General features: G+C 43.2%; 1 protein-coding gene across 1 annotated transcript; it reads left to right on the forward strand.

Moving 5' to 3' along the window:
• The first annotated feature begins 1,311 nt into the window (after window positions 1-1,311).
• On the forward strand, window positions 1,312-22,336 carry LOC118401228 (alpha-2,8-sialyltransferase 8B-like). Its single transcript, XM_035798568.2, has 5 exons — window positions 1,312-1,705; window positions 13,645-13,788; window positions 13,884-14,141; window positions 19,164-19,457; window positions 21,000-22,336. Exons 1-5 carry the CDS (start codon window positions 1,608-1,610, stop codon window positions 21,283-21,285), a joined length of 1,080 nt encoding a protein of 359 aa, XP_035654461.1. The 5' UTR covers window positions 1,312-1,607; the 3' UTR covers window positions 21,286-22,336.
• Window positions 22,337-22,418: the final 82 nt, after the last annotated feature.

Genomic DNA, 22,418 nt, shown 5'->3' on the forward strand with positions numbered 1-22,418 from the left:
ACACACACACACACACCCCTGATGGCAAACATTTGTTGCTACCCAATACATGCTCTTGACTTTGATGCATACAAACTGATCACTCTAAAAGTGTTGTTTGGGAGTCTGCCAAGTAGGTGTTGTTGAAAAATCAACCTGGCTCAGCTTGAGTGATTGTGCATTTTACGCGTCAATTTATTGTTTTGTCCTTAATCTTATGACAGGATGAAATATAATATATTTGATAACATACTTTAAATCAAGGTCAGTGTTGTTATTCCCACTGCATAACAGACAACAGTTCAAAATGTTCAAATCGGTGGACTTGAAGCAAAACCAGACAGAGAAACGGAGGTAGGTCGGTATTGACAGGCTGTCTGCTGATATCAGAATGCTGAACATTTAGAATGATTTGGAGACGCTTTATGTCGGTCTTTCAGATATACTTTGCAGGATGTTTTTGTGCTGACTCACAGTTGTAGAAAAATCATATTCATTTACCTCAGTATCACAGCCCATACAACCCATATCACTCCATGCAACAAAATCCTTAAAAGGTTTTATGGAGCAATCCATTTCCAATGTCACTTTACAGATTTATTGGAATGCTGTGCTGAAAGAGCACTATTGGTTTATGAAATAAATCAAATACAGAATACCAGTACGCTGAGCCAGTAAAGTGACCAAATGTATATGCAAATGCATATGATTTGAGAACATGCTCTATTTCATTCCTCTCTTAAGTCTTCAATCCCTCACCCTACCATCTGCCTGACAAAGGACATTTTTTACTGACTCAACATGACTATAAATAAGACAAGACAACCAAGCAGTTGAAAACTGAAAGGTTTTGCATTGATCATATTGGGGTGAGGCCAGTAATACAACTCAGACAGGACAGTAAGCTATTCAAAGGACAATTTAAGATATGATGAAACCAGAAGGCTACCCAATAAACTTCTTTATGATACAAAATTCGATTTTTTAAAAACATTATCTCAACAAACCTGACCTCACAAGGGCACCAATGACAGATTATAGTATTATGTGTCTATTATAATGCTATTCACATGATGAATGGTTGAATATAGAAGGTGAATAATAATTTGATCACATATGCTAGTCTACTAATGCCTGATGGTCCTTTGAACCTGGTTATCAATGTCATGCAGCAATAGTGATTCCAATTCAATGATGATCAGACAAAGGTAATAGATAGTATCCAATAGCAGCCTAGCCTAAAGCCTCAAAGAGCAGCCATAGGCTACCCTACAGTAGAAAGCCATAAAGTGCCTGTCCCTTTAAGGTTTGTGGTATTTTCCATATTGTTCGTGTCTCAATCGCAATGTAGTTTCAAACACAATCTTTCAAAGTTTGACTGGGGAATTGAGGTGAGGATGCAAACAGTGCCGCTGCCGTTTGGAAAAAGGAAGAGAAAAAAAATACGTTTTAAAAATATATCAACCTGGGATTTGTTCCGAGACAGGTGGTCTTCGTTCAAGATTAACATTGAATAATAATGGTGGAGATAATTGAGTAAAATCTATCAATTTCAACGATTAAAAGGATAATGTATTCAATCAATTTAGATTTTTGTCGCTTGGATTAGTTCTGCAGCCTTCTCAGTCATGCAGTTAGAATTCCGAACATTGATGTTTGGAATTGTAACACTGCTGGTTATATTTCTGATAATTGCTTATATTGCTGAAGTCCAGGAAGAAATTGGGTAAGTATAGCGGTGTTTCTGATTAGTTTTGTTCATGATTTCTGTTGCACTATAAACGTGTTATCTAGATGTGAAATTGCATTATTCAAAGAAATTGAATTTTATGTTCATGTGCAAATTGTTTTCGATGCTGCGTTATATTCACTCATTCAGTAGAACTTTAGAAGACATTGAGTGCTCCTCCAACGTTAACATTTCTCCAGTAGGCTGTATGTAGGCTGTTAGGATACATTTGCAGTTTCCTTCCAAAACGCTATACATTTTCTGAAATGTTGGTAAATTAGCTTTTATTGTTTAAAGATATTATGAAAGAGATTAGTGTGTTTTTTCACTATCTAATCATGGTATGGGGTTGTTCAATGACAGACCTATTTGTTTAAAATCTATGGCTTGATGGTTTCTTTTGCAAAATGCTACATATCAGTTTAGCGCTAAAATAAATGAGTAGTACTGCTAGGTTTTAAATAACTACATTTTTTATGAAGAAATGTACTAAATTATACATTTGTGACGTCAATATTATTATTATTTTTTGTAATACAGTAATATGAGATCTGTATGTAAAACATTTACATTTGACCTTTTAGTAATTTAGCAGATGCTCTTATCCAGAACGTCTTACAGTAAATGGATTAATCTTAAAATAGATAGGTGAGACAACCACATAAAGTATTACAGTCAAATATACAGGATACAAACATTTTTATTTCAAATCAAATCAAATTGTATTTGTCACATGCGCCGAATACAACAGGTGTAGTAGACCTTACAGTGAAATGCTTACTTACAAGCCCTTAACCAACAATGCAGTTTTAGGAAAATACCCCCAAAAAGTAAGAGATAAGAAAAAAAAATGAAGGAGCAGCAGTAAATAACAATAGCGGGGCTATAAACAGGGGGTACCGTTCAGAGTCAATGTTCCAATGTGTGGGGGCATCTGTGTCGAAGTAATTGAGGTAATTATATACATACAGGTAGGGTTATTAAAGTGGCTATGCATACATAATAACAGAGAGTAGCAGCAGCATGGGGGAGGGGGGGGGGTGCAAATAGTCTGGGTAGCCATTTGATTAGCTGTTCAGGAGTCTTATGGTTTGGGGGTAGAAACTGTTTAGAAGCCTATTGGACCTAGACTTGGCGCTCCGGTACCGCTTGCCGTGCAGTAGCAGAGAGAACAGTCTATGACTAGGGTTGCTGGAGTCTTTGACAATTTTTAGGGCCTTCCTCTGACACCGCCTGGTATAGAAGTCCTGGATGGCAGGAAGGTTGGCCCTGGTGATGTACTTGGCCGTACGCACTCTGTAGTGCCTTGTGGTCAGAGACCAAGCAGTTGCCATACCAGGTGTTACATCTTTTCCTGCCACGCCCTCTACTGCTCATCCTGTGTCTCCTTAACCTGCCACCACTCCCCCAGTGCTCTCTCCCTTTCTCTCTGTGTGTGATTGTGCCTGTTTTCCTTGCCTGACACGGTTTTCCTCTCAGCTGCAGTTCTGCCCGCTCTGACTCTGGTTCCTGTCTCCAGTCCCACGTCTCCTCATCCTGCAACTCTGCCCTGGATTCTCCACTCTACTGCTTCCTTGGATTCCCCTCCTGCCCTGCTTACCCTCTCACTCCAGCCTCAGCCTTCGCACCTGGTTTCCTGCAACCTGCCCAAGCTTCCCCTGGCCTGCACTCCATCTTCCTCCTGTGTTTCAATAAATACCTTGGTTACTTCATCCCAGTCTTCTCGTCTGAGTCTGCTCTTTGTTTTCCCTGTTCCACTCTGTGAAACAGTACGATCTGGCCAAAGAGATGAACCCAGCTGACTCAGATCCTCTCCACCAAACCCTCGCTGGCCAAGGCGCCCTGCTTGAGCAACATGACCAAGCCCTGAATGCCCTTTTGGAGCACATCAAGGAGTTTTCACGCAGCCTGTCTAACCTACAGGGCCAAACCTTCGCCCAGAGCTCACAACCAGTCCCAAGGCCTTTTGCCGTTTGTTCCGACTCCCGAGCGCCACGATGGCAACCTCAGAGCTTGCAGAGCCTTTTTAGTACAATGTTCACTAGTATTTGAGCAACAGCCCTACTCTTATGCTAGTGAACGGACCAAGATTTCCTTCCTGATTGGCTGCCTCCGTGGAGCAGCACTTTCCTGGGCCACGGCGGTGTGGGATAGATTGTCCCCCATCTGCTTCTCCTACTCCAGACTCACGGAAGAGATGAAGAAAGTCTTTCGACCACCCGGTCTGCGGTAAGGATGCCGCTAAACGATTCCTGTCCTTCCGTCAAGGCCCTTAGTGTTGCTGAGATGGCATGTGAGTTTCGCTGAGAGCGGCTGGAATGAGGAGGCCCTTCAGGGAGCATTCCAGAACGCACTCATTGAGACCATCAAGGATGAGATGGTGTCCAGGGATGAGCCGGATGGACTTGATGAACTCATCTCTCTCGCCACCCGCATTGACAACTGTCTCCATGAGTGATGGAGGGAGAGAGTAGGTAGGGTTGCGTGCACCATAACATCTGCTTCAGCCCCTTCTCCGACTGCATCCCTTTCCAAGGCTCTTCCTGATCCTGAACCCATGCAACTCGGTCGGGCCTGTCTCTCCAGAAAAAGGCAGCGGCGCATCGGTGCTAGGAGCTGCCTATACTGTGGCCAGGTTGGTCACTTTGTCTCCACTAATTCTCTGCGTCCATCAAAAGAGGGGGCTCGGCAGTAGTGGGGGATATACTGTTGAGCCAAATCGCCAGCCCATCTTCCCCCAAAACCCTGCTTGAAGGCAACCTTGTGTGGCAGAGCCAGGCTTTCCCTCTGTCTGCTCTCATGGATTCGGGCGCCAACGAGAGCTTCATGGACCGAGGTGTCATTACTCAGTTGGGCCTGGCCACTGTCCCACTCGATTCACCTCTCGATGCAACTCTCTCAACAGACAGCTCCTCGCCCTAGTCTGTGAGAGAACCTTCCCTGTAAACCTGTGTCTCTCTAGAAACCACCAGGTAAAGATCAATTTCCACATAATCGACTGCTTCATTGACCTCCAGCCTGTAGCTCCTCTTCCTAGTAGCCGGTTATTTAACCTCTCTCGCAATAGGCTATGGAGAGGTACATCAAATCAAATCAAATCAAATGTATTTATATAGCCCTTCGTACATCCGCTGATATCTCAAAGTGCTGTACAGAAACCCAGCATAAAACCCAAAACAGCAAGCAATGCAGGTGTAGAAGCACGGTGGCTAGGAAAAACTCCCTAGAAAGGCCAAAACCTAGGAAGAAACCTAGAGAGGAACCAGGCTATGAGGGGTGGCCAGTCCTCTTCTGGCTGTGCCGGGTGGAGATTATAACAGAACATGGCCAAGATGTTCAAATGTTCATAAATGACCAGCATGGTCGAATAATAATAAGGCAGAACAGTTGAAACTGGAGCAGCAGCACGGCCAGGTGGACTGGGGACAGCAAGGAGTCATCATGTCAGGTAGTCCTGGGGCATGGTCCTAGGGCTCAGGTCCTCCGAGAGAGAGGACACCGAATAGGACAGGAGAAGTACTCCAGATATAACAAACTGACCCTAGCCCCCCGACACATAAACTACTACAGCATAAATACTGGAGGCTGAGACAGGAGGGGTCAGGAGACACTGTGGCCCCATCCGAGGACACCCCCGGACAGGGCCAAACAGGAAGGATATAACCCCACCCACTTTGCCAAAGCACAGCCCCCACACCACTAGAGGGATATCTTCAACCACCAACTTACCATCCTGAGACAAGGCTGAGTATAGCCCACAAAGATCTCCGCCATGGGGGGGCGCCAACCCAGACAGGATGACCACATCAGTGAATCAACCCACTCAGGTGACGCACCCCTTCCAGGGACGGCATGAGAGAGCCCCAGTAAGCCAGTGACTCAGCCCCTGTAATAGGGTTAGAGGCAGAGAATCCCAGTGGAAAGAGGGGAACCGGCCAGGCAGAGACAGCAAGGGCGGTTCGTTGCTCCAGAGCCTTTCCGTTCACCTTCCCACTCCTGGGACAGACTACACTCAATCATATGACCCACTGAAGAGATGAGTCTTCAGTAAAGACTTAAAGGTTGAGACCGAGTTTGCGTCTCTGACATGGGTAGGCAGACCGTTCCATAAAAATGGAGCTCTATAGGAGAAAGCCCTGCCTCCAGCTGTTTGCTTAGAAATTCTAGGGACAATTAGGAGGCCTGCGTCTTGTGACCGTAGCGTACGTGTAGTTATGTACGGCAGGACCAAATCAGAGAGATAGGTAGGAGCAAGCCCATGTAATGCTTTGTAGGTTAGCAGTAAAACCTTGAAATCATCCAGGATTCTCTGGCTGCAGGACTTATCAAGTCATCATCCTCCCCGGGGGGTGCTGGGTTTTTCTTTGTGAAGAAGAAGGATGGGTCCCTGAGGCCGTGCATAGACTTCCGTGGGCTAAATAATATCACAGTAAAGAACAAGTGCCCCTTGCCCCTCATCAGCTCTGATTTTGCTCCCCTCCATAGTGCTGCAGTGTTTTCCAAACTCGACCTCCGGAATGCCTACCACCTTATCCGCATAAGAGAGGGGGACGAGTGGAAGACTGCATTCAACACACCACTGGGTCACTTTGAGTCACTTTGAGTATTTGGTCATGCCTTTTGGTCTGACTAACGCCTCTGCTGTTTTCCAGAACCTAGTCAATCGTGCTGAGGGACGTGATTGGGAACTTTGTTTATGTCTATATTTAGATGACAACCAAGGATCCTGAGGCTCACCAGCAACACTAGCCAAGTTCTTCAACCACTGTTGGAGAATAAGCTTTTTGTTAAAGCTGAAAATGTGTTTTCCATGCTGCCTCATAGTCTTTCCTGGGTTATATTATTGCACAGAGACAGTTACGTATAGACCCTGCCAAGGTCTTGGCAGTCACAGAGTGGCTTGCGCCCCCCAACCTGAAGCAGCTACAGCATTTCCTGGGGTTTGCACATTTTTACAGACGTTTCATCCGCAACTACAGCCATCTGGCTGCACCTCTCACCTCCACCTCCACTCTGTTCCACTGGACTCCTGAGGAAGAGGCAGCATTCCTGGAACTCAAGCGTTGCTTCACCTCCGCTCTGGTCCTTACTCAGCCCGACCCAGGACTCCAGTTCATTGTGGAGGTGGACGCCTCTGACACCGGGGTGGTGCTGTTCTGTCTCAACATTCTTCCTCTGATCAGAAGGTCCACCCATGTGCGTTCTTTTCCTGTAAGATCTCACCAGGCAGTGATGCAACCCGTCAGGATGCTCTCGATGGTGCAGCTGTAAAACCTTTTGAGGATCTGAGGATCCATGCCAAATCTTTTCAGTCTCCTGAGGGGGAATAGGTCTTGATGTGCTTGGACCATGTTAGCTAAACAATGGATATATAGCCTTTTGCAACAACAAAAAATTCAATTATACACATTTAAATTCTATGAATAAAAAATCTGAGAACTAATATTTTACACACACATGACGGTACCCATAAGCAATAATGTCTGATGAAAAAACACAAATGTGAAGAATTGGGGGATATAACGTTTTGGAAATGAACTCTTCAATTGTGTCCATTTCAATGTTACAAACCGCTGTCCATTTGTTGACACATTCTACTCCTATTTCTTTACTGTACATCTTGCATTTTTTAATCAAACCATTCACTTTAGCTATACCTTTGTGATATCCCAGTATAATAGCCTAATGCAATTGACGACAGATGTTCAACAGACGCTCTATACCTGAATCTACAAAGACCAATTTGTCTGCAGTGTAGCCTCCATGCATTATATAGTAGGCTCCAGTATCTTGAAAGACTACCTTCAGATCCTGTGTGTGTGTGTGTGTGTGTGTGTGTGTGTGTGTGTGTGTGTGTGTGTGTGTGTGTGTGTGTGTGTGTGTGTGTGTGTGTGTGTGTGTGTGTGTGTGTGTGTGTGCGTGCAAGCGTGCGTGCGTGCGTGCGTGCGTGCGTGCGTGCGTGCGTGCGTAATCTTGGCACTTTACTTATGGGGTGCATGGATGGAATAATTGCTACAAAACTAGGGGAGTCCTAACACATGGGATCAAAAGTAGGCTACCTAGTATAGAGAGAATGGACTGGTAATCAGATAGTTTCAGGTGTAACTCTACACTGTTAACTCTCTTCACTGCATAATACTGAACTCTCTAACAGCTGTGTCAACAGGGTTTTGCTCAAATTGTATTGCTCTTTCAAAATAAAAGCTGTATAGTCACTATTTTAGAAGACATACTATCACAATAGACCAGACCATTGTATCAAAAGGAACCAGCCCAAGACTTGGAAGCCCATTTTGCTTTCCACATCAAACCTTGAATCAATTGCATCATCAGGCTGAGTTGAGGAACCCCAGGGCTTCTTGACAATGCGCTTGGTGGTTTTGTTCAACACTTCAGTGTATCCTGTGTGCACTCCAGCTCCAGTCATGTTACGGTATACAGGGCTGTTTGGTGGGTGGATGTGTGGATAGAAGATTACTGTTTGATTTGTTACTGAGAGCAACAGACTGTAGACAAAATGAACAGTTCCCTTTCAAATCAAATCAATTTTTATTTGTCACGTGCCGAATACAACAGGTTAACGTGAAATGATTAACCAGCCCTTAACCAAGAATGCAGTTCAAGAAATAGAGTTATATTTACTAAATAAACTAAAGTAAAAAATAAAATAAAAAGTAACACAATAAAATAACAATAACGAGGCTATTAACAGGAGGCACCGGCACTGAGTCAATGTGCAGGGTCACGGGCCAGTCAAGGCAGTTTGTACATGCAGGTTTGGGCAAAACAACCGTGCATAGACAATAAACAGCGAGTAGCAGCAGTGTGAAAACAATGGGTGGGGGGGATGTCAATGTAAATAGTCTGGGTGGCCATTTGATTAATTGTTCAGCAGTCATATGGCTTAGAGGTAGAAACTGTTAAGGAGCATTTTGGTCATAGACTTGGCACTCCGGTACCGCTTGCCGTGCGCGGTAGCAGAGAGTACAGTCTATGACTTAGGTGACTGGGGTCTTTGACAATTTTTTGCGCCTTCTTCTGACACCACCTAGTATATAGGTCCTGGATGGCAGGAAGCATGGCCCAAGTGATGTACTGGACCATACGCACTACCCTCTGTAGTGTCTTACGGTCGGATGCTGAGCGGATGTGTGGATAGAAGATGGATATGGATGTACTAGGCGGTGATGCAAACGTTCAGGATGCTCTCGATGGTGCAGATGTAGAACTTTTTGAGGATCTGGGGACCCATGCCAAATCTTTTCAGTCTCCTGAGGGGAAAAGGTATTGTGGTGCCCTCTTCACAACTGTCTTGGTGTGTTTGCACCATGATAGTTAGTTGGTGATGTGGAAACCAAGGAAATTAAAAGTCTTGACCCACTCTACTACAGTCCCCTCGATGTTAATGGGGGCCTGTTCAGCCCATCTTTTCCTGTAGTCCACAATCAGCTCCTTTGTCTTACCTCACTGCCAGGTCTCAGACCTCCTCCCTATAGGCTGTCTCGACGTTGTCGGTGATCAGGCTTACTTACCACTGTTGTGTTGTCAGCAAACTTAATGATTGTGTTTGAGCCGTGTTTGGCCATGCCGTCGTGGGTGAACAGGGAGTATAGGAGGGGACTAAGCACGCACCCTTGAGGGGCCCCAGTGTTGAGAATCAGCATGGCAGATGTGTTGTTGCCTACCCTTACCACCTAGGGGTGGCTCGTCAGCATGTCCAGGATCCAGTTGCAGAGGGAGGTGTTTACTCCCAGGGTCCTTAGCTTGGTGATGAGCTTTGTGGGCACTATGGTGTTGAATGCTGAGCTGTAGTCAGTGAACAGCATTGTCACATAGGTGTTCCTTTTGTCCAGATGGGATGGGGCAGTGTGGAGTGTGATTGAGATTCATTTTTGGTTCTGTTGGGGCGATATATTCCAATTGGAGTGGGTCTAGGGTTTCCAGGATGACAGTGTTGATGTGAGCCATGACCAGCCTTTCAACACCTTTTGTGGCTACCGATGTGAGTGCTACGGGGCGGTAATCATTTAGGCAGATTACCTTTGCTATCTTCTGAGCCCTTCATCAGAAGACTCTTCTATCTTACACAGATACAACTCTTGAAGCTTGGAAGATACAGTTCTGCCTTCTGATAGAACAAGAATCAAGCTTCTTGTGGCTGTAAATGTTAAGTACCTGGAACAGTTGGTACTGTAGCACTTTATTTTACAGTACAGAGATGACCAGGTATTTATTACAAAATGATGGTGGTAATATCACAATAATAATCATATGTATGTGGTAATTACAGAGTAATAACATATTAATTACAACTGTTTGTTTCATGAAGGAGCTTTCCTATATTGGAACATCTCTCCCCTCCAAGAACAATAGAAGAGTTTTGTTGCTCCCTAGATAGCACAGCTAGGCCTGACACCTTACATTTACATTACATTTAAGTCATTTAGCAGACGCTCTTATCCAGAGCGACTTACAAATTGGTGCATTCACCTTATGACATCCAGTAGAATAGTCACTTTACAATAGTGCATCTAAATCTTAAAGGGGGGTGAGAAGGATTACTTATCCTATCCTAGGTATTCCTTAAAGAGGTGGGGTTTCAGGTGTCTCCGGAAGGTGGTGATTGACTCCGCTGTACTGGCGTCGTGAGGGAGTTTGTTCCACCATTGGGGGGCCAGAGCAGCGAACAGTTTTGACTGGGCTGAGCGGGAACTGTACTTCCTCAGTGGTAGGGAGGCGAGCAGGCCAGAGGTGGATGAACGCAGTGCCCTTGTTTGGGTGTAGGGCCTGATCAGAGCCTTGAGGTACTGAGGTGCCGTTCCCCTCACAGCTCCGTAGGCAAGCACCATGGTCTTGTAGCAGATGCAAGCTTCAACTGGAAGCCAGTGGAGAGAGTGGAGGAGCGGGGTGACGTGAGAGAACTTGGGAAGGTTGAACACCAGATGGGCTGCGGCGTTCTGGATGAGTTGTAGGGGTTTAATGGCACAGGCAGGGAGCCCAGCCAACAGCGAGTTGCAGTAGTCCAGACGGGAGATGACAAGTGCCTGGATTAGGACCTGCGCCGCTTCCTGTGTGAGGCAGGGTCGTACTCTGCGGATGTTGTAGAGCATGAACCTACAGGAACGGGCCTTCATTTGAGCAGACTGAATGCTCCTGGCTACTTGTCTGCTGCCTGGCATATTAGTGATTCTACTTGCCTCTGTAATAACTGACTCAAGATGCAATTGTACATACTTAATTGAGACACAATCAATTTGCAACATCCTTTTGCACATAATGGAGTCGTAGTATTAGAGTACTGTGTGCTTGCTCTAATTTAATTTCTGGAGCTTTATGGTTTTATAAACCCCATGAGAGTTGGGACTTTGTAGCAGATATGTTAGCCGACTTAATCGTCTTTTCTTTAATACATTGATGTTGCTGTCATAAAAGGCAATAATGGTCAATGTCTTGAGCAGTAGTCCATGCTGCTCATAGTGTACAGATTGTATATCATTCAGGGTTGATCTATACAAGATTTATAGAGGATGTTTAAGCAATGTTGACCAACTACACCTCTTTATCCAGACTCACAAGTAGAGGTCAAACGATTATGAGTTTTCAACGCCGATACCGATTATTGGAGGACCAAACATGCCAATACCGATTAATCGTCCGATTTTGATTTATTTATTTGTAATGATTACAATTACAACAATACTGAATGAACACTTATTTTAACTTAATATAATACATCAATAAAAATCCATTTAGCCTCAAATAGATAATGAAATATGTTCAATTTGGTTTAAATAATGCTAAAACAAAGTGAGAAGAAAGTAAAAGTGCAATATGTGCCATGTAAAAAAGCTAACATTTAAGTTCCGTGCTCAGAACATGAGAACATATAAAAGCTGGTGGTTCCTCTTAACATGAGACTTCAATATTCCAAGGTAAGAGGTTTTAAATTGTAGTTATAGTATTTATAGGACTATTTCTCTCTACACCATTTGTATTTCATATACCTTTGACTATTGAATGTTCTTACAGGCACTTTAGTATTGCCAGTGTAACAGTATAACTTCTGTCCCTCTCCTCGCCCCTACCTGGGCTCGAACCAGGAACACATCGACAACAGCCACCCTCGAAGCATCGTTACCCATGCAGAGCAAGGGGAACAACTACTCCAAGTCTCAGAGCGAGTGACGATATTGTTGTTACATTGCACAACCTTCAATGTTATGTCATAATTACGTAAAATTCTGGCAAATTAGTTCGCAATGAGCCAGGTGGCCCAAAATGTTGCATATACCCTGACTCTGCGTGCAATGAACGCAGGAGAAGTGACACAATATCACCTGGTTAATATTGCCTGCTAACCTGGATTTATTTTAGCTAAATATGCAGGTTTAAAAATATATACTTCTGTGTATTGATTTTAAGAAAGGCATTGGTGTTTATGGTTTGGTTCAGTCGTGCAACGATTGTGCTTTTTTTGCAAATGCGCTTTTGTTAAATCATCCCCCTGCGTTGCATCGATTATATGCAACGCAGGACACGCTAGATAAACTAGTAATATCATTAACCATGTGTAGTTAACTAGTGATTATGATTGATTGATTGTTTTTTAGAAGATAAGTTTAATGCTAGCTAGCAACTTACCTTGGCTTCTACTGCATTCGCGTAACAGGCAGTCTCCTCGTGGAGTGCAATGAGAGTCAGGTGGTTAGGCCGTTGGACTAATTAAATGTAAGGTTGCAATATTGAATCCCGGAGCTGACAAGGTAAAAATCTGTCGTTCTGCCCCGGAACAGGCAGTTAACCCACTGTTCCTAGGCCGTCATTGAAAATAAGAATGTGTTCTTAACTGACTTGCCTAGATTAAAAGAAAATCGTCCAAATCAGTGTCCAAAAATACCGATTTCCTATTGTTATGAAAACTTGAAATCGGCCCTAATTAATCGGCCATTCTGATTCATTGGTCGTATTCTACTCACACGCACCGGTAACAGTCAGATTGGTAGATCATTTGGTATGTCATGTTTTACCCCTCAGGTGTATACTTAAGATACCTGAGACATTGAGGTACCTAGCTCTACCAGGGATCATATGACACATTTTTCTCACATGCTTCTTTAACGACATGAATGGCCTTCAGCACTCATGGATCAGTGTTACACCAACAACAGTTCTGTTTCACAGTCTGACTGCGTTTTGATGCATGCTCTTCTCTTTCACGTTCATGTCAATGTGATGAGCCTACTGCTCATCTGAATACACATTCAGAGCATAGCCATGGATATTCTGACAGCCTGAATTATATGTGATACCTGGAATTTGATTAAACCACCTCTTGCCCCTCACACGTCATGTTCTGCACGATTCCATTCATCTAAAAATCATATGATGAATTATTCTGATAGTGGCTAAAATAACTTTTTCGTTTGTTTAGGAATATTGGAGGTTCCAGAACATTGTACTTGCACAGCCTCATCCCCAAGCTTAACAGTTATGTCAGGCTGACCTGCTCCTTCTTCCATTGCCTTCTGGTTTTATAATACTCATCAATTCTGTTATTCTAACCTTTTATTTGCTTTCCCCTTTGAGCTATTATGCTTGCAGACTTGTCAAATAATTAACCGACTTAATACACATGAACATATCAGCAGTGGATTACAGAATTGTGTGTATCTAATTTAAATTATTAATACATCACCCAATTGATGTACATTCTCAGGTGTGCAAGTGATAGACAAAAAGAACTTCCCTGGGGTTTGAAAATAAGTATCACAGACGTGAAATTGACTGGCTTTCATTACACATTGGATGGCTTTACACACATGACATCGTTGTTCATTCACACTGTTTTTTCAAGTCATGATTTGAGTTCTTATGTCACATGTATCAAAGTCATGTTGCCTTTAATTTCTAATGGATGCCTCGCTGTCCTATTGTAGAAATGTAGCAGTGAAAGGCAATCCCACACCTTTAGGAAATGAAGGGGAGGAAAAGAGTCCTGCTTCTCCTTCAGGCTTGAAGAATGCCACCAGGCTCCCTTCAGATAACTGGACCTTCAACAGAACCCTCTCCAGCCTCATCAGGTAGGAATACAATCCTCTTCTGCAATGTTCTCTATTAGGTCTCACACTCCCATAAGCTGGGTATTCCTTCATGGATGACCTTCTTTCTCCTATAGGAAGAACATCCTGGGGTTCTTTGACCCAGAGAGGGACATCTCTATTCTGAAGGGCACATTGAAACCTGGAGATGTCATCCACTACGTCTTTGACCGTCAGAGCACTACCAACATCTCAGAGAACCTGTACCGGTTGCTACCCACCGCATCCCCCATGAAGAACCAGCACCACAGAAGCTGTGCCATCGTAGGGAACTCTGGGATCCTACTCAATAGCAGCTGTGGGCCAGAGATAGACTCCCATGACTTTGTAATCAGGTGAGGTTCCCATAACAGCTATTCCATAAATTGAATTGATACAGGTGATTTTCAGTAGTGCGTTAAGGCATCTCTGTTTAATTAACCAATCTTCTCGTATAAAAGGGAATTATGAGTTAATTTATTGCTGTATTTTCAGTGAAATATTCAGGATAGTAATGAGTCTCTCTCTATAAAAGCACTATTCATCTTTATACTCATCTAACTGTTATGTAAGCACAGTCCCTTGGATTGAACAAATACTTCACCTTGAGGAATCAATGCCACTGAGCTAGAACACGCATTGTCCACACCTTTGAAATACCCGCTACTTTTTTGACCTTCAAGTTTGTTTGATGATTTACAGACTTTTAGAAATGAACAGCAATTAAATTCCTTCTGGGTAAATGTGAAATTTTAAAAAGCTACTGCTGTCTACCCAAAATTTAATGAGGTGCTTTAGAGAAGCACTGCCGTTAGTTCCTACGACTGCTACACTCATGTACCAGGGGAGAATGTCTGTCTGAAACCATCCGTCAGTGCTGCTCTGTGCGAGTGTGTCAGCAAATGGTTTCTGGGAGTAGGTTATTTATTGCTACTCACCGGTTTATCTGTCAGTAACAACAAAGTACAACTATGAATTGTAATGTTACAGGGGGAAGAGATCCAGTTTGCCTTACTGTGTCGCCAGTACAGCAAGGCATTGTGATTATGATGAAGAGAGAGGTATCTGAACTAATTAATGGGAATCGGGAATCATTGCCCAGTATGCAGAATTAAGTGAAACCACAAGTCCAAATTACCTATCAAGTAAAAAAATAAAAAATAAAAATGCATTTGTCACATATGCCAAATACAACAGGTGTAGTAGACCTTAAAGTGAAAGGCTTACTTACAAGCCCTTAACCTGTTGCGACGATCAATCCCGTATCCGGGAGTGTAATTATAGCCTCAAGCTCATTACCATAACGCAACGTTAACTATTCATGAAAATCGCAAATGAAATGAAATAAATATATTGGCTCACAAGCTTAGCCTTTTGTTAACAACACTGTCATCTCAGATTTTCAAAAAATGCTTTTCAACCATAGCTAGCATAGCATTAAGCCTAGCATTCAGCAGGCAACATTTTCACAAAAACAAGAAAAGTATTCAAATAAAATAATTTACCTTTGAAGAACTTCGGATGTTTTTAATGAGGAGACTCTCAGTTAGATAGCAAATGTTCATTTTTCCAAAAATATTATTTGTGTAGGAGAAATCGCTCCGTTTTGTTCATCACTTTTGGCTAAGAAAAAAAAAATTCATTCACTACAACTTTTTTCCAAATTAACTCCATAATATCGACAGAAACATGGCAAACGTTGTTTAGAATCATCCTCAAGGTGTTTTTCACATATCTATTCGATGATAACTCCTTCGTGGCAGTTGGGTTTCTCCTCAGTAGCAAACGGAAAAGTACTTGCAGCTGGAGATGATGCAATAATTGCAACGGAGGACACCAAGCGACCACCTGGTAAATGTAGTCTCTTAGGGTCAATCTTCCAATGATATGCCTACAAATACGTCACAATGCTGCAGACACCTTGGGGAAAACGTGGAAAATGTAAGCTGACTCCTAGCTCCTCCACAGCCATATAAGGAGTCATTGCCATGAGGTGGTTTCAAAAAATGCGGCACCTCCTGATTATATTTTTATCTGGGTTTTTTTCTGTAACATCAGTTCTGTGGCACTCACAGACAATATCTTTGCAGTTTTGGAAACATCAGAGTGTTTTCTTTCCAAAGCTGTCAATTATATGTATAGTCGAGCATCTTTTCGTGACAAAATATCTTGTTTAAAACGGGAATGTTTTTCATCCAAAAATTAAAAGAGTGCCCCCTATATTGAAGAAGTTAATCTACCCATTGGATCCGATTTCAAAACGCCTTTACAGCGAAAGCACAACATATGATTATGTTAGGTCAGAGCCAAGTCACAAAAACACACACAGCCATTGTTCCAGCCAAAGAGAGGAGTCACAAAAAGCAGAAATATAGATCAAATTAATGACTAACCTTTGATGATCTTAATCAGATGACCCTCATAGGACATTATGTTACACAATACATGTAAGTTTCTTTTCGATAATGTGCATATTTATATCCAAAAATCTCAGTTTACATTGGCGCGTTACGTGCAGTAATGTTTTGATTCCAAAACATCCAGTGATTTTGCATAAATACTCATAATAAACATTGATAAAAGATACAAGTGTTATTCACAGAATTAAAGATAGACTTCTCCTTAATGCAACCACGGTGTCAAATTTCAAAACAACTTTATGGAAGAGGCATAATCTAAGTACGACGCTCAGAACCCAATCCAGCCAAATAAATATCCGCCATGTTGGAGTCAACACAAGTAAATATTCACTTACCTTTGATGATCTTCATCAAAAGGCACTCCCGGGAATCCAAGTTTGACAATAAATGACTGATTTGTTCCATAAAGTCCATCATTTATGTCCAAATAGCCACTTGTTGTTAGCGTGTTCAGCCCAGTAATCCATCTTCGTGAGGCGCGAGCACTACGTCCAGACAAAAACTCGAAAAGTTCCGTTACAGGTCGTAGAAACAAGTCAAACGATGTATGGAATCAATCTCTAGGATGTTTTTAACATAAATCATCAATAAGGTTCCAACCGGAGAACTCCATTGTCTGTAAAAAAGCACTGGAACGAGAGCTAACTCTCTCGGGACCGCGCGTCACGAGCCTGAGACACTCTCCAGACCCATGACTCATTCAGCTCCCATATCCCCCTCCTTTGTACCAGAAGCCTGAAACAAGTTTCTAAAGACGGTTGACATCTAGTGGAAGCCTTAAGAAGTGCAACTTTACCCCATAGACACGGTGTATTCGGTAGGCCAAGTTTAGAAGACTACAAACCTCAGATTTCCCACTTCCTGGTTGGATTCTTCTCAGGTTTTCGCCTGCCATATGAGTTATGTTATACTCACAGACATAATTCAAACACTTTTAGAAAATTCAGAGTGTTTTCTATCCAATACTAATAATAATATGCATATATTAGCATCTGGGACAGAGTAGGAAGCAGTTCACTCTGGGCACACTATTCATCCAAAAGTGAAAATGCTGCCCCCTATCCCAAAAAGGTTTTAACCCTCCCATGACTGTGTGGCCATGCCCGCCTCCAACTCAATCATCAAGTTTGCAGACGACACAACAGTAGTGGGCTTGATTACCAACAACGACGAGACAGCCTACAGGGAGGAGGTGAGGGCACTCGGAGTGTGGTGTGAGGAAAACAACCACTCACTCAATGTCAACAAAACAAAGGAGATGATGAGGGAGCACCCTCCTATCCACATCGACGGGACAGCAGTGGAGAAGGTGGAAAGTTTTAAGTTCCTCGGCATACACATCACGGACAAACTGAAATGGTCCACCCATACAGACAGTTTGGTGAAGAAAGTGTAACAGCGCTTCTTCAACCTCAGGAGGCTGAAGAAATTTGTCTTGGCCCCTAAAACCCTGACAAACATTTTACAGATGCATAATTGAGATCATCCTGTTGGGCTGTATCACCGCCTGGTACGGAAACTGCACCGCCCACAACCGGAGGCAAAAAACCTGCCCTCCAGGACACCTACAGAACCCGATGTCACAGGAAGGCCAAAAAGATAATCAAGGACATCAACCAACCGAGCCACAGCCTGTTCACCCTGCTACCATCCAGAAGGTGAGGTCAGTACAGGTGCATCAAAGCTGGGACCGAGAGACTGAATAACAGCTTCTGTCTTAAGCAGCCATCACTGACACAGAGAGACTGCTGCCTACATACAGACTTGAAATCATTGGCCACTTTAATAAGTGGATCACTCGTCACTATGTATATACTGTATATACTGTATTCTGTACCATCTATTCTGTACCATCAGCATCTTGCCTATGCTGCTCGGTCTGCACTCATCCATATATTTATATGTACGTGTTCTTATTCCATCCCTTTACTTACATAGATTTGTGTGTATTGGGTAGTTGTGAAATTGTTAGATTACTTGTTAGATATTACTGCACTGTCGGAACTAGAAGCACATGCATTTCACTACACTCACATTAACATCTGCTAACCACGTTTATGTGGATTTGATTTGATTTGACCTGAGCTCAATTTCGAGTCTCATAGCAAAGGGTCTGAATTCTTATGTAAATAAGGTATTTCTGTTTCGTGTTTTTTATACATTTGCAAACATTTCTAAAAACCTGTTTTCGCTTTGTCGCTATGGGGTATTGTGTCTAGATTTCTGAGTTACGTTTTTTAAAATCCATTTTAGAATAAGGCTGTAATGTAAAAAAAAATATGGAAAAGGTCAAGGGGTATGAATACTTCCCGAAGGCACTGTATATGGTGGAAGAGTGAATCCCCAACCCCCTTGCTGCAGGAGTGTCAGATCAACATGGAAATTGCAAGACAGGTCAGGATAAATTGGCAGAGAAAGACATGGTTTAGCAAAGGCAGTTAGCAGGGAGGGAGTGATGAGGGATTTGCTGAGGTATTCAGGCAGGGAGATAATCCCTCTACTCACAGCAGTGCTCAGCTCCACCCACCTCTGGCTCTCACACAGTAGCCTCACATTCTACTTTCATAGATATAGGACACTTTTTTCCATTTTAGATCATTATCTCTCTGTGCATTGGCACTGTTTAGTAATCATTTTTACTGAGGTCAGTCAAGTAACTTTCTGTGAACGCCATACCAATACACAGCAGCATGACACATGGAATACATTAATTAAGGTTTTCAACCCTAAGCTAGGTGTGTTTGGTATGGGATTATTCTTAGCTGACTGATTATGTGCCTAATTCAGGTTGAACAATGTCTGAGCTACCCAAATGAGTGTATGTGGTGTTTAGAGCTTCTGGAGGACAGTAGGATATGGCCAATTTATGACTTCTGGGTATTGACCTCAATATTTCTGGCAGACTAATCAAAAGGATGAAGTGATAGCATAATCATTTATATGCATGTCTCTTTGCAGATGTAACCTGGCGCCAGTGGAAGAGTATGCTGGGGATGTGGGGCGGCGCACCAACCTGGTGACCATGAACCCATCGGTGGTGCAGCGGGCCTTCCATGACCTGGCCAGTGAGCAGTGGAGGGAGCGCTTCCTGCAGCGGCTCCGGGGCCTCAGCGGTAGCGTGCTGTGGATCCCAGCCTTCATGGCCAAGGGAGGAGAGGAGAGGGTGGAGTGGGCAATCCGTCTCATCCTGCTGCACACGGTGGATGTGCACACCGCCTTCCCCTCACTGCGCCTTCTCCATGCTGTCAGAGGGTAAGACAAGGAGGGAACACGTGTGCTCTTTGTGACACTGCACTAATCTAGCAGCAGTTCACAGGTCCCCTGCTATTTTTAAACACAGCATTACACTTACTCTAAAGGCTGTTGGTGACCAACTTACTGCCGCTTACTGCTGCTGGCCTCTCTGTCTGCTGTTGGATTTGCAGAAGGAGGACAGTTAGACAGGGACAGCAGGACTGGTATTTTCTGTAGTATAGTTAGGCAAAAAGCCTATCTTCTCTGAAAGGGCAATAAAAGTTTTGAAATGCAGGGAAAACGCTAATGAAATGCAGTGCATGTCTATGACATTTTAGCTATACTGGTTTTTGATAAATGCTCAATATGCCAAACTAAATACTTTCCCCTGGGCTTCTGCTTCTCTGACTACGAGATGCCCTTTAAATATATCATCATTTCGCTTCCCCATTGACCTACTAGTCCAGAGAGTATACTGCTAGGAGAGTATCTATAGGTCCTGGTGGGACAGACTATAAGTGAGAGGACCAGATGGACCTTTCTTTGTTACTTGCGGCCCCAGACCCAATGTCTTATCACAATACAGCTCCTCTACGCAAATCCACTTGCTCCTAAATAAAATAAAATCCAATCAAATCAAATGTATTTATATAGCCCTTTGTACATCAGCTGATATCTCAAAGTGCTGAAAACCAGCCTAAAACCCCAAACAGCAAGCAATGCAGGTGTAGAAGCACGGTGGCTAGGAAAAACTCCCTAGAGAGGCCAAAACCTAGGAAGAAACCTAGAGAGGAACCAGGCTATGAGGGGTGGCCAGTCCTCTTCTGGCTGTGCTGGGTGGAGATTATAACAGAACATGGCCAAGATGTTCAAATGTTCATAAATTACCAGCATGGTCAAATAATAATAATCATAGGCAGAACAGTTGAAACTGGAGCAGCAGCACGGCCAGGTGGACTGGGGACAGCAAGGAGTCATCATGCCAGGTAGTCCCGAGGCATGGTCCTAGGGCTCAGGTCCTCCGAGAGAGAGAAAGAAAGAGAGAAAGAGATAATTAGAGAGAGCATACTTAAATTCACACAGGACACCGTATAAGACAGGAGAAGTACTCCAGATATAACAAACTGACCCTAGCCCCCCGACACAAACTACTGCAGCATAAATACTGGAGTCTGACACAGGAGGGGTCAGGTGACACTGTGGCCCCATCCAATGATACCCCCGGACAGGGCCAAACAGGAAGCAATTATCCAGCCAGAGATCTAAGTGAAAGCCACCACATAGGGAGGGAATGGCATTTATTGTTTGGGCTTATTCAATAGGACCGTGGTGTGTTTACAAGTGTATGCTAGTTCAATAGATTCTATAGAAAAATGTTCAGATATTAAGGAAAACATTGAACACTCACTGATAAATAGCTCAAGCCTAAAACAAACATTCTTAAGATTTGTATACATTTTTCTTAAGACATCTGAGATTTCTTTCTCAGATGTCAAGTCTCTTGGCTGCCTTGAAGGACCATTTGATTGTTTAATCTCCCTCTTCATTCTTCCTCGTCAGGTATTGGCTGACTAACAATGTCCAGATCAAGAGACCCACTACTGGTCTGCTGATGTACACCATGGCCACTCGCTTCTGTGAGGAGATCCATCTGTATGGCTTCTGGCCTTTCCCTCGGGATTCACAGGGGAAACCAGTCAAGTACCATTACTATGACACTTTGACCTACGAGTACACATCCCATGCCAGTCCACACACTATGCCATTGGAGTTCAGGACACTGAGTTCACTCCACAGACAGGGGGCGCTGCGACTCAACACTGGCTCTTGTGAAGCAGGAATGTAATCTAAAAAAGCAGCATGGAATGTACACTGAGTATACCAAACATTTCGATCACCTTCCTAATATTGAGTCGCCCCCCCCACACACACACTTCTGCCCTCAGAACTGCCTAAATTCGTCCGGACATGGACTCTACAAGGTGTCAAAAGCATTCCACAGGGATACTGGCCCATGTTGACTCCAATGTTTCCTACAAAGTTGGCTGGATGTCCTTTGGGTGGTGGACCATTCTTGATACACAAGGGAAACTGTTGAGTGTGAAAAACCCAGCAGGGTTGCAGCACTAGTTCTTGACATAAACCGGTGCACCTGGCACCTACTACCATACCCTGTTCAAAGGCACTCTCTGACTGGCACACATACACAATCCGTGGCTCAATTGTCTCAAGGCTTATAAATCCTTCTTTAACCCGTGTCCTCCCCTTCATCTATACTTATTGAAGTGGATTTACCAAGTGACATCAATAAGGGATCATAGCTTTCACCTGGTCAGTCTATGTCATGAAAAGAGCAGGTGTTCTTAATGTTTTGTACACTCAGTGTAGATCGGCATCAAAATGACCGATACACTTTTGGGAAAAGACCTCTTTCTGAGTTGATGTCTATCAGACACAGACATCTCAAAGGAAATAGTTTCATTGTATGAAACTGTTACAGGACACTTTAATGAAGCTATGAATTGATTTCCATGACAGTATGTAGGATCATGCATGTCTAATTTGGGCTCATATTGTTGCCCTACAAGAGACATGAGCAGTGAATAATTTTGAAAACATGTTTACAGTAACCTGTGAAAATTATCTAAAACATAAACATGTTGCTTTGTTCATTGTTAAATCAAACTAATTGGTGTTGGTAGGCAAATTGCTTCTTTGTCAATGAGAAGACTGAATGTTATTGCATTTACATGGCAAGTGTGTCATCTAAAATGAATGTAATTACAACGTTTATAAATACTTCCTCCAAGGGCAATGTGAATGTGAATTGAACTATATCAATAATCAATTTTGGTCATTATTCCTTTGAATTATACAATAAATCTACTTCATCAGTACTGTTGTAGACATCATGTTATATCATATCATATTAGACAGATTGAAGGCAGGAACACCAGTCTGCAGGGCACTGGTTGAACC

The sequence above is a fragment of the Oncorhynchus keta genome, chromosome 22, assembly GCF_023373465.1.
Source record: "Oncorhynchus keta strain PuntledgeMale-10-30-2019 chromosome 22, Oket_V2, whole genome shotgun sequence".
Lineage (NCBI taxonomy): Eukaryota > Metazoa > Chordata > Actinopteri > Salmoniformes > Salmonidae > Oncorhynchus > Oncorhynchus keta.

What these genes read in the sequence shown, in the direction of transcription:
- LOC118401228 (XM_035798568.2), top strand. Translation starts at nt 1,608, where the DNA reads ATGCAGTTAGAATTCCGAACATTGATGTTTGGAATTGTAACACTGCTG. An exon ending in TCCCATGACTTTGTAATCAG is followed by an intron (nt 14,142 to 19,163) that starts GTGAGGTTCCCA and finishes GTCTCTTTGCAG; the next exon opens with ATGTAACCTGGCGCCAGTGG. An exon ending in CTTCTCCATGCTGTCAGAGG is followed by an intron (nt 19,458 to 20,999) that starts GTAAGACAAGGA and finishes CTTCCTCGTCAG; the next exon opens with GTATTGGCTGACTAACAATG.